This window comes from Dermacentor andersoni, chromosome 8, assembly GCF_023375885.2.
Source record: "Dermacentor andersoni chromosome 8, qqDerAnde1_hic_scaffold, whole genome shotgun sequence".
In the NCBI taxonomy this organism is placed as follows: Eukaryota; Metazoa; Arthropoda; class Arachnida; order Ixodida; family Ixodidae; genus Dermacentor; species Dermacentor andersoni.
The window spans coordinates 127,148,491-127,163,648 of NC_092821.1; the positions used below are offsets into that span (position 1 = coordinate 127,148,491).

General features: G+C 46.4%; 1 protein-coding gene across 1 annotated transcript in view; it reads right to left on the reverse strand.

The window, feature by feature from the left end:
- The window catches only part of LOC126525578 (caskin-2-like), a 342,542-nt gene extending 327,957 nt beyond the window's left edge, over positions 1-14,585 (reverse strand). Inside the window, exon 1 of the mRNA XM_050173505.3 lies at positions 14,011-14,585. Coding sequence (XP_050029462.1) covers positions 14,011-14,143 — 133 coding nt within the window. The 5' untranslated portion in view covers positions 14,144-14,585. The remainder of the gene's footprint in view (positions 1-14,010) is intronic.
- Positions 14,586-15,158: the final 573 nt, after the last annotated feature.

Sequence of the window (15,158 nt, forward strand, 5' to 3'; positions counted from 1 at the left end):
CGGTGGATCTCGGGGGGCGGCCACACAACCGTATCCTATAGAACAAATGAGTCCGCTCAAAAGGTTGCGCGACCCGTGGATCTTGCGACCTAAGCAGTTATTCGTCAAATTAGAGGCGTGATACCTTAACAGGCGCAGAAATTAACATTTGTCGTGGAACTCGCATCCCGCAAACTTTTGCAGCTAACTGCACATGCAAAGAGCTACATTGAAACCAATGTGTGAAAAAGGGGCGTGTTCAGATAAGTTCGGCCACGCATTTCCGGTGAACATATATAACGTTGTTCAACACACACACACATATATATATATATATATATATATATAAGAAAGCTCGTGACAACCCTAGAACTTTGTAATTGCCATGTTAACGATTGAAGCCATAATTAAAAAGTTCACTCATTAAAAGTCATTAACAAATACATCGTGATGAACAAATGCTGGCCGTAAGTACATACGACTACGGCTACTATGCAGTCGGTACGATTTCTCTATAGCTCTTGGGTATATTTAAAATCGTGGTCCAAGTTGGCTGGGGCACCCTGTGTGTGTGTGTGTGTGTATGTGCGTGTGTGTATAATAATAATAATAATAATAATAATAATAATATATATATATATATATCAACACCTTTTCGGTAGAGCTAACTAAAACGCGGCAAAATTAAAAAAAAAATCGCTTCTGACTGCCCTGGCGCTTCCATATTTTTTTAGTGAGGACAGGGCTTTTCTTTTTGTTTCTCGCCACAGTAGAATTGATTTCGTCTCTCCTGGCATTCGAGCAGCAAGATATATAATTTTTGCTCAAAATTAAAGATGGTCACCGGACATGCGGGGCCGAACTTGGATATCTGAGCACATCCTAGAAACAAGTGTTAGACCAACTCCATAACAGATGGAGATTTAAATGCATTAAAGAAATGATAAATTAATAGAAATGAAAGTGAATGAAAAAAACAACTTGCGGCAGGTCCACATTCCACACCACGTGACAATGCCCCACCGTTCTGCCGCGCTGCGCCCATGCACGGATATTGCCATTCCTGTCTAAGTGTTTTCACGCCAAATATTTTCTGTCTTGTCAATCCTCGCTTTCCAATCCCATCCTGAAGCATTTTGATGTCGCAAAAAAAAAGAAAGAAAGAAAAAGAAAGGAACCTGAAACCACGAGCATGCGCGGCCCACGTACACGGCGGTATACCGTTTATTCGGTCACGTTTCTCGCTCTGTGATTTCGACACGAAAGAAATGATACAACATGTTTTTCCGGATTACGTTATAGTTCAACTCAATAGCTTGAGGGTTTATTGAAGGCGAGCTCATTGGTATATGCATCCATGATAGAAGCGCTGAATAAGGAGATGGACTAGAAGGAAGGAGACAGGACGAGTGGTGCTCTTGTCTTTTTCCTTTTAGTCATTTCCGTGTCTTTAGCGCTGCCCTGTATACCATGCAGGTCAACAGACTTAATTTGGTAAGTTTTAAAGAAACTTGAGGATATCTCTTTTTCAAGATTTTTCAATAGGCCTAAACTTGAGCGCTTCTCGTGCATTTTCAGTGCCTGAAATTTCAACGACTTTTCATAGCAACAGTCTGACATATTTGGAGAACCATTCTCATCACAGATACGGAGAAAAAAAATGTATCGGCTTTGACCAATATTTTGCGATGTTCCGTTCACACGATTTCTTTTTCTTCCCATCCATAGGGACCATACTATTTAATAACTAATCTGAATCGATGCCATCGACCAGTACTCTGTCACTAAGTGCTTTTTAAAAGCCGTAGCCACAACACCTTTTAAGGGGAGCTAACCAAAATGCGGCAAAATTCTAAAAAAAAAAAGTATCGCTGCTGACTGACCTGGCGCTTCCATATTTTTTCGTGAGGACAGGGCTTTTGTTTGTTTTTGTTTTTCGCCACACTAAAATTGATTTCGTCTCTCCTGGCATTCGAGCAGCAAGATATATTTTTTTGCTCAAAATTAAATATGGTCACCGGACATGCGGGGCCGAACTTGGATATCTGCGCACATCCTGGAAACAAGTGTTAGACCAACTCCATAACAGATGGAGATTTGCTTAACGTAATTACAGATCGTCCTGAGCAACGTATTTGGCGAATTTGGTGGCAACAGTAAGCCGGCCGCCCGCTCGTCAAATGTGAGACAGCAGACGACGCACAACGGAAGTAAAATGTCGTAGCAGACGGCAATGGCAACGACTCGCACGGACGGTTAGGCCGCGCTGCGAGCCAACGGCGCGCCGTCTGCTAAAGGACTGTGCTTATTGCGCTGAGCATTAAAAACGCGAAAAACGAAAACAAACTAGGGGGGGGCAAGGAACAAAGAAAATACATTCTCAGCCTTTTTTCGGCAGAGCGAATAATATGTAATCAGGTATCTACAACGCACCTGTTTGTGACGGCAAACACGCAACAAAGTTGCATTTACCCGACACTATTAGGAACACGCGTAACTTACACTCCCGTTTACAAAAGCTTCAATCTCATTACCTCATTGCGCGTTGGCCACGTGTTAAGCTAAGCAGGGAACCCGATAAAGGATCAAGTGAATTCAGTGACAATGGTCAGTCGGGCGTCCGCTCATCAAGTGGGAGACACAAGCTGACGCACACAGCGGAAGCAGACGACAACTCATTCGAAGGGTTCGTCTGCGCTACGCGACAGCCGACGGCGGCGCGTCGTCTGCTAATGGAGCGTGTTTGTTGCCCAGGGTTCTAGCCACCCTACCCAGGGCTGACTGGAAGAGACGCGCGCGGAAGGACTTCCCGAGGGAGCGCGGGGTCCGGAGTGGACTGTGGTCGGGAGAGTGTGACGACGATAATGGGGGGCCGCTTTCCCTTTCTCCCTCAGCTACGCGCGGACGGTTTGGAGACGTCGCGTTTCCTCTGTTCATCAGTCTAGATCAAGCCGTTCTGAGCTTGACTCAATCACGTGTACGTTTGATGCATGTGGTATGTCTAATGCCATGACGTAACACGCTGGGCAGACGGCGACGGCCGGGAATAACATGCAAGAACCGAACTGCTGCATACGGATCCTATAGTATTTGAGGGGTACCGCATGCTCTTGGTAACAACGGATGCGACAACCACAACAATGCCAACAGAAAAATGGCATTTATTGCAACTTCTATACGAGAACAACAGCTAGCCGAAATACTCGCAAGGAGTAGTTCCCTAAAGAGACGCGCAGAGGAATCAAGACATGCAAGGTTACCAGCGAATTTTCACCCATGCTCAACACGTGTGTACAGTCACGCGAACGGGAGCGCACCCGGGCGATCCTCCCGCAGAGCGCGCCACTTGGTGAGTAGCTCGCCGATGTCCCGCAGCCGAAGGACGGGAACTAGAGTTACTGTATATGCTACCAAACGTAGCATATACAGTAACTCTAACAGGAACTTTAACAGGAACCAAATACGCACGCCACCACGCGGCGATAACATGGGAACACCCGCGCCATCTCTCATCGTAGCAACTACAATACGTCTGCCGCGTGTGTGTTATGCGGAGAAGCTGAAAAGCAGAAGACGCAAGAATCATGCGAGTAAAACCAACCAAGAGATCGCAAGCATTGACTGCCGGGGTAGTTGGTTCATTATCACAGAAGAAAGCGCTTCAGGTCGGGACACAAGGGAAGAAGCACACGCACACAGCGGAGTGTGTGCGTGTGTGGTTCTTTCCCTGTGTCCCGTCTTGAAGAGCTTTTTTTTCTGTGATAACCAAGCGAGTCAGGCGTCCCTACAGATTCAAGATATACTGCCAGCTGCAAGCAATCAAAATTCACCAGCTCGTTCAACTTCCGGCCCAGCTCCTCGCTCTCTACAAACGAACACTTTTCTTTCGATTTTCATATCCCATCAACATAGCTCCTAGATATGGTATATCCTGAAGGAGCTGAAGAGACTCGTTCAGACGCCGGGAATTCATGTACAAAGTAACATATATTCCACCTGCCGTGGTGGCGTAGTGGATTTGGTGTCGCGCTGCTAAATTCGAGGTTGCGGGATCGAATCGCGGCCACGGTGGCCGCATTTCGATGAGGGCAAAATGCAAAAAAATATAGAAGAAGAAACACCCATGTACCATGCATTGGGTGCAGGCAAAAGTAACACAGGTGGTCAAAATTAACCCAGAGTCACCCAATATACAGCGTGCCTCAGAATCAGAATTTATTATTAGAAGTTGGGTCACATTACAAGTATTTAGTATGCAGAAGGCTGTCCCATAGCGAAAGACTGTATCGGGACCTCCTGTACAAGAACAGTTATTATAGTTAACATCTCAAAGCAACAGTAGCATATAATACAAGTATTGAAAAGAACGGTTACAGAACAAAATACAGAATTGATTACAAATAATAACAAGGTTTAGCATATCCCATAGTAGCAGGAAAAATTGTGCGGCAACAAAATACTAACAGTTTATTTACAACAACAAAAAAAATAGAAGAAGGAAAAAAGCGAACAAAGACCGAATACAGTAATCCTTGTCGTTAATCCTTCAATAATAAATGCATTTTTAGTTCTCTTTTAAATTGTGATAAACATATTGTGTTTCTCATTATGAAAGGAAGAGTGTTCCATATTGATATGGAAGTGAATTATACAGTCTGTTTACCATAGTTAGTGCGGATTCTTGGTAAAAGAAAATTGTTTTTCAACGCAAATATGCTGGTACTATGAATCATCAGGTTAGATGGTGAAAATTGGATCGATGGTAGCTCATTATTCACAAATCTGTAGAAAAAAATACCTAGGTTGCATTTAGTGAGCCCGGGAATGGTAAGGATGTTATTCTCCTGTAGTAAGGAAGTGGCATTAGAAAAGCGTGGGCTGCAAGTAATTATTCTTGTGGCTTGGTTCTGAACTGCCTGGAGAGACGCAATATGAGTATTATAGGTGTTTCCCCAATATATTATGCCATAAGTAATGTGAGAGTGGACAAAACAGTGGTAAAGTGAGAGTAACGTGGTACGTGTGAAGTAAGGGCGTGTTTTGATTAAGATGCGTATACTATAAGCTATTTTCTTTTTTTATGTGAGCAATACGATTGTGATATTTCAAATTACAATAAAGTAGAATACCTAGGAAAGATGAACATGAACTTGGAGGAAGGCGGTGAGGACCAAAAGTGATACGTGGAATGGATGGTGTGTTTCGCTGACTTGAAGAGAATACAACAAATTTAGTCTTAGTTGCATTAATTGATAACATGTTACCATTACACCACCTTAGGATATTTTCTAAGCCAGCATTTAACTTATCATAGTCACACCGTGGTTTTGGCACGTAAAGTCCCAGTATTTAATTAACTTAGATATATTAAAATAAGCTGTACCGAACTCAAGACGAAAGAGGCGCTGTCAACTTGGATGAGAGACTGAGATAATCTCATGGGTGGTGGCAATGGTAAAGAAATCTGATATGAGTAACTACTTAAGAGATAAAACGAAATCTGGTAAGAAACAATTTATGATAACTCAAAGAGAAGCTCATTACTTTTCGAAGCGAGATCAGGATGCCTTAGCACACTCACTTATAATGCGAGATACAAGGAAGAAGAAGCATGTGCTTGCTCCGGTAAAACTACGAAAAACGATGGAGCATGTTTTCTTAGAATGTGAAGATATCTGCCCAGCGGTCGATTAGGCACCTCTGGCTTCTTTGAAGCCCTTAGGTTCAGCGAGAGCAGGGGGAAATTAAACATGCCCGCAGTAGAGATTAGTAAGAGACGATTGGAAGAAGAAAAGCAGGAAAACGACAAACAACGAAGGTGCACAAAAACAGTGTTCCCAATAGGGGTTAAGAAAGTTTGCTGATGTGAATTCTTTGTGGTTTCTTTTGTTCCCTTTTCTTTCTTTTTCTTCTTTTTTTTAGCATAGGTGGGACATTAGTCAATATAATAACAAGAGCTTAGTGGCGCAACCCGCCACCCCATTCCAAAGCGAACGCTCATAACATCCATCCATCTATCCACGTACGAATGCTGCAACAAGCATCACAGCTAAGCACCGGTATCAATGCCTCAATTTCCTTTTGGGGAAGATTAAAGCACGCATCCGAAGCAGTATGGTATATAACTTTCAGGACCATGGCATAGATTGATTCCTACAAACGGTTTCATCAAGTCACACAAACAAACGTGCATATATATAGGTAATAGAAAGAGAGGGAAATCTTTGGCAAAGAATTTGGGCGTCCGAGTTTACAATTTACACGAGAAAAAATTGTTTTCAATCTGTCATCAGGGAGAACAAGCGCTGACTTTTCTGGCTGCAGGCATCGATAACGAACAGCCCATCGATAGCAAACTAAACATGTGCACTCAGATATACAACTCAGAAAATCGTCAGGCTAGCGGCTCGTCGTCTGCTTCGTTTTATGTCACTCGATCGTTCCTGCCGCAATACAAACCAAGACCATATCGTAACCAAGATGGCAAAGGAAAATACCGCAGACGCCCCAAATCGCAACACACTGCTAACGGTGGTCCCGTAAGCAAACAATGAAACATTACCTGGTACGATCACGTTAGACAAACAGAAAAGCGCTAGTAAAAAGAATAATAATAATATTATAATAATGCGTGAAAACTGCGCTTATAAACACTTAATACTGCTATCAGTGCAGTGTGCAGCAGACATTCCACCCTCACAATTCTAGACTAAGATATCTCCAGCCGGAGTATATCCTTCGAAGTAAGCAGACGAGTGTAGTAGACCAACAAAAAATTAGCGGAATAAAGGAGGCGGCTGCAGTCTTTAGTGCGAACAGACGAACAGAGCAGACGGAACACAAATTTAGCAGACGAAAAACAAAAGACAACCTGGCTGCCGCAGACGATTCGCGACGCCTCCGGAACAGACGACGCGCTTGGGCGCAGCAGTTGCACCCTTTTGGAAGGCCGCACTGAAGACGAGCGAATAAAAGAACCGCTTCACGGGCGCACCCCGCCACCCTGCAGCGCCGAACGAGGAGGAACCATCTGTGGCGTGTGTTTTTTACGACCAACTGCAGCGGCGGTTTCTATTTATCTTAGCTTCGACGCCGACGAAAACATCGCAGCCCCGAAGACGACGACGGTAGGGTTGGGGAGAGACGGCAGCAGCTGCCTCGCTGGAACTTACTGACAGAAAGAAGCTCTTCATAAAGCCGGGGAGTCATCAAAACTCCGGACTGAGGCGGAACCCGCTGCGCCCCCATGGGGCCTCGAGAGTACGGCGCTGAGGGAGTAGAGGAAGCCACTAAAGCGAGACCGTACGGTGAAGCTCGACGAAAACCTGCTGCCCTCTATACGTTCGCCCATTATTCCTACGCGCGAAGGCATAGAATGTCGCTACCGATCAACTTTGCGCATTAATTGTTTGATGTACCGTTTGGTGCGCCTGAAGGGACGGCGATCGTGCGGAAGAGGGGGGCAATGAGCTAGCACGTAACGCCTTCCATCTATACTTTATTTCAACTGAAGCATAGATGCTTTTGTTATTCTTTTTCCACCAATACAGGATTCGTGCCAATTCTGGCCGGCGCTGAAGCCAGTCTACTTTGACTGCCAAGAAGACAGCTTCGAGTAACAGCACACATTTGGAAACGCCGCTGCGACAACACGCCCCCTTATGTCGCCAAAAGGATGAGAGAGAGAGAGAGAGATTAGCTGGAAAGGAGAAATGCTATCGTTACACTTTGAAACTTTGTGCGTACGAATCTATAAAAAGAGCTTACTTCCATCGCATAAAATGTCTCTTCTGCGTTTTCTTGTGGGCAGACGAGCTACCCGCCAAGCTTCCAGTGTACTTGCAGGCAGGCCACCATCTTGTTTGGGCAGCAATGAGTGTACTGTATAGGCCACTCTAGCAAGTAGTCTGCATCGTTTGTGACTTCGATTCTGTCTTCGCGAAGCTGTCTTCGCCGGATTCGTCAGAATTATAACGAGGCTTCTGTACACTTTACTGTCATCGCGCTAGCCGTCTACAACGAGTATCACAATACAGCCACAATTTACAGGGAACTAAGCGAAACATAAAGAACAGCGTTTTCTTCTTTTCTGTACATCGTAAATAAACCGGAATCGAATTCGCCTCTTGGGACGTCCTGCAGAGCGCTGCTCTGCGAAGCAACATTTAAATAACGCTTGTTCTCCCTCTCTCACGAATACCCATGAGACCGCCCATGGGCGGCCTAACCTCGATGATATTTGTGGCGCCAAGGCTTCGTCAACTGTGCTCGTGTTGCTGCGCTACTCGTCGACAATCAAGCCGCATGAAGAAGCCGCGACTTTCTGCGCGCTCGCAGCTGAAAAATCCTTGGCCCCCTGCCCCGCCCCCCCCCCCCCCCCACTTTTTTTTTACCACGTCGCGAGGCCTTTCACGCCCCGCGTCCTGCGTAACTGAAGATGTATACGTCTGCTGCATCAGCAGTGACAGCTATATACAGCGATAGTTGACGTTAACGAACCTTCACAGGAAACAAAAATAAAAAAAAAAGTTGTTAGAAATACAGTAGGCGTGACAGACACGGGCATTTGTGTTGTCCGTTTCCCTCTTATTGCGTCAGTATCTGCCCGCCTACCTGTTTTCTAACATGAAACCCTACAAACTAGCTCAACATCCTGTCGTTCGAAGTTTTGTAACTGAAGCGTCAGTAACTGAAACGCCCGTACAACAGATTTCCATCATACGGGCACTAAAGCGAAAGAAAATTGGGCTATACTAGTACAGTGACTTGGGATAATACCAACAAAGCCGTTTCTTACGGTAGGAAGATGCTTGACAAACCAGAAAAAACATGAGAGAAGTAAAGGCGGGTGGCGCCGCCACCTTGAAGCTCCGGTACAAGCTAGCTATGACGTCACAGATTTTGAATGCGCCTGCTCGCGCTTAGTGGGCTCTAAACGGTAAACATCGACTACATTCTATTCTAAAGGAATCAGAGACTGAACGCTGCTATGGCTTTGAGAACTTTTACTGCTCTGCAATGGGCTAAGTATGAGAAAATACTGCGAAATTCATGACGTCAAACTGACGTACCGGCTATGAGGTTTCGAACCGAAAATCAGAACGATAATACTCGCTTTAATTTTTTCGATCAGTATTTAGTTATTTCTTGACAAAGCAGTAAATGTGGAGTTTTGAGGAACGATAATACTCGCTTTAATTTTTTCGATCAGTATTTAGTTATTTCTTGACAAAGCAGTAAATGTGGAGTTTTGACAAAACAATTAACTAATGCAAACTTATCAATGTCCCTCTGAGACCTAAACCATATGGAAACTCGAAGCATTTACTGACCGCTTCGTTACAACTGCAACAAACGTCGGGCACATTGCAGTGACCTCACTGTACGCGCATTGATGCCGCCTAATCGGCTGGTGTCGAGCGCCGATCCTCTGGCTTTGATGACTCTAGGGCAATCGGGGCGCCTCAGTTGAATAGTTCGCGCGCTCTCCTCTAATTCCTCTCCCCTCCTTCTCCCTCCGTCACGGCAACAGTTCTTGAAGAAAAGTACAACAGCGTAAGATCTGGTGCCATTGAGGAATAATATACCGCCGGAAAACTTCACAAATCGGGTATGGTGACCCGGTTGCGAAAAAGTTTGCGAAATAGAAGTTTGCCTCATGCTGAGTTTGTTCAACTCGGACTTATTTTATCAATCAATCAATCAATCAATCAATCAATTGGTCGGCCGGGCGGTCATCTTTTTCTATTCATTTTTGGTGAATACATACATAATATCTGAACCAACAGTCAACAGGCTGGTTGCCGGTCCAATTCAGTCTGCATGCGTACAATTCAATCCGCAATATTTAGCAGAAATTCCAACGTAACAACACCCTCGGAGAATTTGAGACGACTTCGCGCGAATTAAATCTTCGCTCAAGCGGAGTGGAATACCGTACGATTTCGAGCACTTTCTTAAGACCAAGCGGCAACCTGTGGCCGCGATGGGCTTGAATTCCCGCCGAGTCGAGGACATCGAGGTGCCTCCGAACGAGTGAACGGCAAGCGCACGACCACTCTAATAAAGCCGGTTGTGGGCAAGCGCTACCCTCGACCGGCAAAGCGCAAGAGATCGCCAGGTGAGAAACACGTGTGCGCACCGCACCATGCTCGCAGCCTGCCACGGGCACAGCTGCCGCAGTGGCATACACGCCAAACAAAACTCCCGCCACAGGCGCTCCCCTCTCCACGGTGGTGTAGGCACGGCGAGCCGAAACGGGACCCTAGGCAGTGCCGCCTGCCTACGAAGGAAGAAAACAAAACGCGCGTATCGTTTTATTTATTTCATCCCCCCCCCCTTCCCCGATTCTTTATCCTCTTCTCCTTTACGGTGAGACGGAAGTAGCTTTAATTTTAGACTTCGAGCGGCGGCACGGCTCTTGCGCGCGGGGTTCGGCACTAGTTTTGGAGGACCGCGCGGTGAGCTTCTGCGCAGCCGTACTACACACAAGACGGGCGCTACTACACGCGAGGTCTACGCACTCTGTGCCAAAGGGAAACCGACACGCATCCTATAGAGGTTGGTGCGGACCGAGTGAGGGGACTAAACTTGGGCACGTGGGCGCCTTGTATATTCGCGTCTTTCTCTCTCACCTTCGCGTACACCCTTTCCCTCTCTTATTCATCTTCAAGCCCGGATCGCAGATATATCAAGCGCCCTCACTCTATGGCCTCTGTTCTCCGTTCACGCCGTTACAAGAATGGGAGGCGTAAGTTTACAAATTCACGTCAGAAGAGACGCTGCACAGGCCTCTGCCCGGTAACGGTGCGCCGCGTTGGAACTCATTATAGGCGATGGAAAGCGAAATTATGGTGGAACCTCGACGGTACTACCATCACGCTTGTAACTTTTTTTTTTTTTGGACATGATATAGCTTTGCTCTTTTCTAGTTATCATCTCTTTGGTAGAGTTACAGCAACGACGGCTGTAAGGATACTGTGGCGTCTGTTGCAAGCCTCACCGTGTTCATCAGCCCCGTTTTCTAGACGTATACAGAAATCGCTACAAAAGTAGCTATTCGCTGCCAATCGTGATTCGACCCCCGGTCCGTGACGTCTGAGCCGTCGTGCCGTTCTCGGAACCATCATTGTCATCGTGCCGTCGTCGCGGTCGTACTTGTCGTAGTTTAACTTAGATGAACTGTATGATGGCATTCTTCCAAAAGTCTATTTTGGGTAATTTCGCGTAAAATGTTCATAATTATCAAATAAAATGAAGGCCTAAATTTCTTTTTGAGAATTTCTCGGCAAAACCATAGCGTCGGTACGTCGATGTGACACCACGCATTTCAATGTTTTCTCTCTCGCTCTTTCGTATTTGATTCGCAATACCTTAGTAAAAGTTCTTCAAACTTGCCAAGTTCCCACATTGGCTCACAATAAAGGTCACTTTCTTTTGTATTTTTATTTCAGTGCCAATCCTTAGTTGTTTCTCAAGTTATACAAATGTTGAATAATATGATTATTTCCTCTGGCCCTTGAGAACGATGTATCCGGGTGGGCCATTATGTGGTCCATAGCCACAATATACTTGAAATTAGTCTATAAGGTGGAAAAGGAAAGGGAAAATACACCGTAAGTGACATAATCGGAAAAAAAGAAACTGTCCGTTTTCCGGCGACTTGTTCAAGACCTGCCGTCTGAGCTCACTTGTTCAGGCGGGATAACGGAATTAAGATTCTCGCGGTCGCTTGAGGGCACATCTTTTGCTTAAACACTCACTTGTTCAGAAAAAAAGTGGCAGTTTCGCCCGAAAGGCGAAGCATCGATTGCGATAGCAAATTAGTGACCATCTATATATACGAAGGAAACGTAGGCATACTAAACAAATTAACAAGCATGGTGTCACGCCCGCACAATCAAACATGAACACATCTCCCTCGGTGACCGCGGATACTCGCTGTCAAAACGCTGGAGTGAGGAAGCGCGGCAGCAGCAGCGAGCGAATTGACCTTCGTGCTGCGCCTCGCATCAACGCGAACTAAGCCGCGGAAAGACAACCCGCGGCAGACTTCGTCCACGGCGCAGATGGGTTTAAGATACAGCGACCCGGAGTAGAATGCACCCCTGCCCTATCCTCCACCCCGGAGCATTGCGCGCGACGGAAGACGGCGAGCTTCCTCCCCGCTTATCTCCCTTGCGTGCGCGACATTGAGCCGCGATCCCCGGCTCACCCTCGCACGCTTCCACTCGCACATACTGCATACGGCGCGCGGCGACGAATTTATCGCCCTTGGACTTTATATGGAACCTCACGGCGACGGCAGAAATGCGCCTGGAGCGTCCATATAATTAGTATCGCAATAAAAATATTCACTGCCAAGCCGGAAGAAAGCACCGATCATAGAAGACGTATGAAGCTGTGAGTCTCGGTGAGTCCACGCAGATTGCGGTTTCGGCCGTCTTCATCCCTGGCATTAATTAAGCTTCACTAGACAGGCGAAAACACTTGGACTGAGTGCTTCTATTTCGCTTAATAAATAAATTGTTCATGTCTGTCTGTCTTGTAATTGGATTTGCCCGCAGGCGACCCCTACACTTTTCATAATGGAAGGCTATTTATTCTTTTAAGCAGAAGCAGGAGTTACCGAACAAGAGATGAAAAAGAGGAAATACATTTTTTCCGCGATTTGTGAGTGGAGGCCTTTACTGCAATATGCCGTTGTCGACACCATTTCCTGCAAAGCAGTTGCCTCTCGATGTAGCTTGCACGTGTGTGTGTGTGTGTGTGTGTGTGTGTGTGTGTGTGTGTGTGTGTGTGTGTGTGTGTGTGTGTGTGTGTGTGTGTGTGTGTGTGTGTGTGTGTGTGTGTGTGTGTGTGTGTGTGTGTGTGTGTGTGTGTGTGTGTGTGTGTGTGTGTTGTGCGCGCGCTCTAAATGCGGGAAGCAATCTTTCGTTTAGCGAGACTGTAAGGTAACGTATATGTTCTGTCTACATGATTTGCAGGGTGTTTAACATCACTCGTTTTTTTCGTCACCTCTGATTCTTCAACACGCGCTGTCGGTGATGCGACACAAATCAACGCACAAGCGCACCTGCCAGGTGCGTACACAGCCTGCCGGCATAACAGATGGCGACGCAATTTCAGGTCATGCGTTAGCAGAGAACAAACCGGCTGGTTAATAAAACGGTAAGTTAAAACGAAGTAGTACAATGTTCGGTCAAACTGCGCCGATGTGACGACCAGCAGTATAGTACAGTTTTCAACGCGAATGCGCAAACTCGACATGCTATCAACTCAACTGTCCCCAGCGCGCCGCGTGCACCTGTAAATGATATACCTTTCCGCCAGCCTCCGGTCACGCTGGAAGACCGCACTGCTCAGCTCGAACCTGACAGCACGGGCCGTCCAGCTAGCCGAGGAAGCCGCTTCGAGACAAGGTCTCGGAACCGCGTCCGCGGCGGGTGCCCAGACCCATCCCAGACCCACTAAAGAGACGCCGGACTCAAATCTTGTTGATTTGAAAATAAAAGTTTACGCTCCCGGTTTCGCCTGCAGCGATGACGAAACGTACCGAACTGTCGAACGAACAGGACTGACCGCAGCTGCTCTCAACGCCATACGAACTTTCATCAAGTTTATATGTGACCGGCCAGTTTTTGAACGTCATTCAAGCTCGAGTTTGCTAAAGCCAGTGATCAAGTGATCATACTCGCAGAGTACGCTTTTAAGGGTGAACTGTGTTTATTACACTTAAAAAATAAAATTAATAAAAAAAACAAATGTAAGAATCAAGATAATCGTAGCAAAGCCCAACATAATTGTTGCAGAAATTACTACAAGCTAATCATAATTGATCAGAGAATGACAATTGCAGCAGAGTTTCTGTTCAGAAACTACATACCCGTTACGTTAAAGATTCAAGTGAGCAGACGAAAAGCTAATTAAGGGAGTTGGAGAAAACTCCGACAAAAGCACTTTGCGGCAGTAAGTATAAACGACGCTCTTACGGCAAAGCGCCAGCGAGTAAGCAAAAATGTCAAAACTTACTTTTCGGCGTCCTGAGGCCCTTCTTTTTAGAAAGTGTCCGCAGAATCGCCGGAATATCCTCATTGCGTACAGCCTGGAAGAGCTGGTTCTCTTTCGACGCAGACGATACCGACGACGACGCAGACGACAACATACTCGAGGCGGGAGCGCGCACGCACTTTTTGGGGCGTAAACAGAGCTCTGTCAACACAGGTTGAGCGCGGTACGGGCCGATTTGGCGACGCTAGATTCACCGCTCGGTACGATCAATTATCACCGAAAGCGATAATCGAAAGTCCGAGACTCACAAACCGCGCCGCCCTCACATGCGCTGGCAGTCGCCGAACCATGCTTTCGCTCTTCTCAAAACAGCAGAAGCAGCAGCAGCAATGGCGATGAACTACCAGCGCCGGGCGCCACTTTCGAAGACATCGCAAAACTCCGCGAAAACTTTCTCACCGCACTGACTCGCGGCGCGCAAACGACACGCACAGCATGGCACTGTCACCCTCGACGCCCATCACGGGTCCAAACACGACTTCAGCGAGAGTTGGAGGAGCCAGGGTCGAAAATCCGAACAGACGGCGCGGCGTCGACTCGCGGGTTCAAAAGCACGCGTCGTCGAGTGCCGTTGATCTCTCGGCGTGTTTACGCGCTTCCGGTGAACGCCACAAGCTGGCGCTACAGTCCAAGACAGAACGCGGAGCCCTTTATCACAATAGCACACGCACCCTCCATGCATGCCGAGTTCAAAACTTACCAAATTCTTATACCAAAATTTTGCGTTTACAGATTGTAGCGCCACCTCTGCGTAAATATGTAAACTATAATACAGTATATCTTGCGTTATGTTACGAAAAAGTTGATTTTCAAAGGTTCATAGAGAACGCGTAAATCTTTTATTTTGAATTTGTTGTTGGTAAGACGTGGCTGCAAATTGAAGCCGACTTGAGTAACTTATGTTCGAATAGAACGCCAGAATATACGCTGCCACCTCGGCCAATCAGAGCAGGCCTTTCCAGTGCCGTTCTGGCTTCGAGAGTTTTCAAGCAGACGACAGCGTCGCGGGCGAGGTGTAGTGAAGAGAATGGAAAGAATGAGAGAATGAAGAATGGTCGTCTGCTTTTTTTCTATGTTAGAATGTTTCGGATACTTCTTTTTTCTGTGTT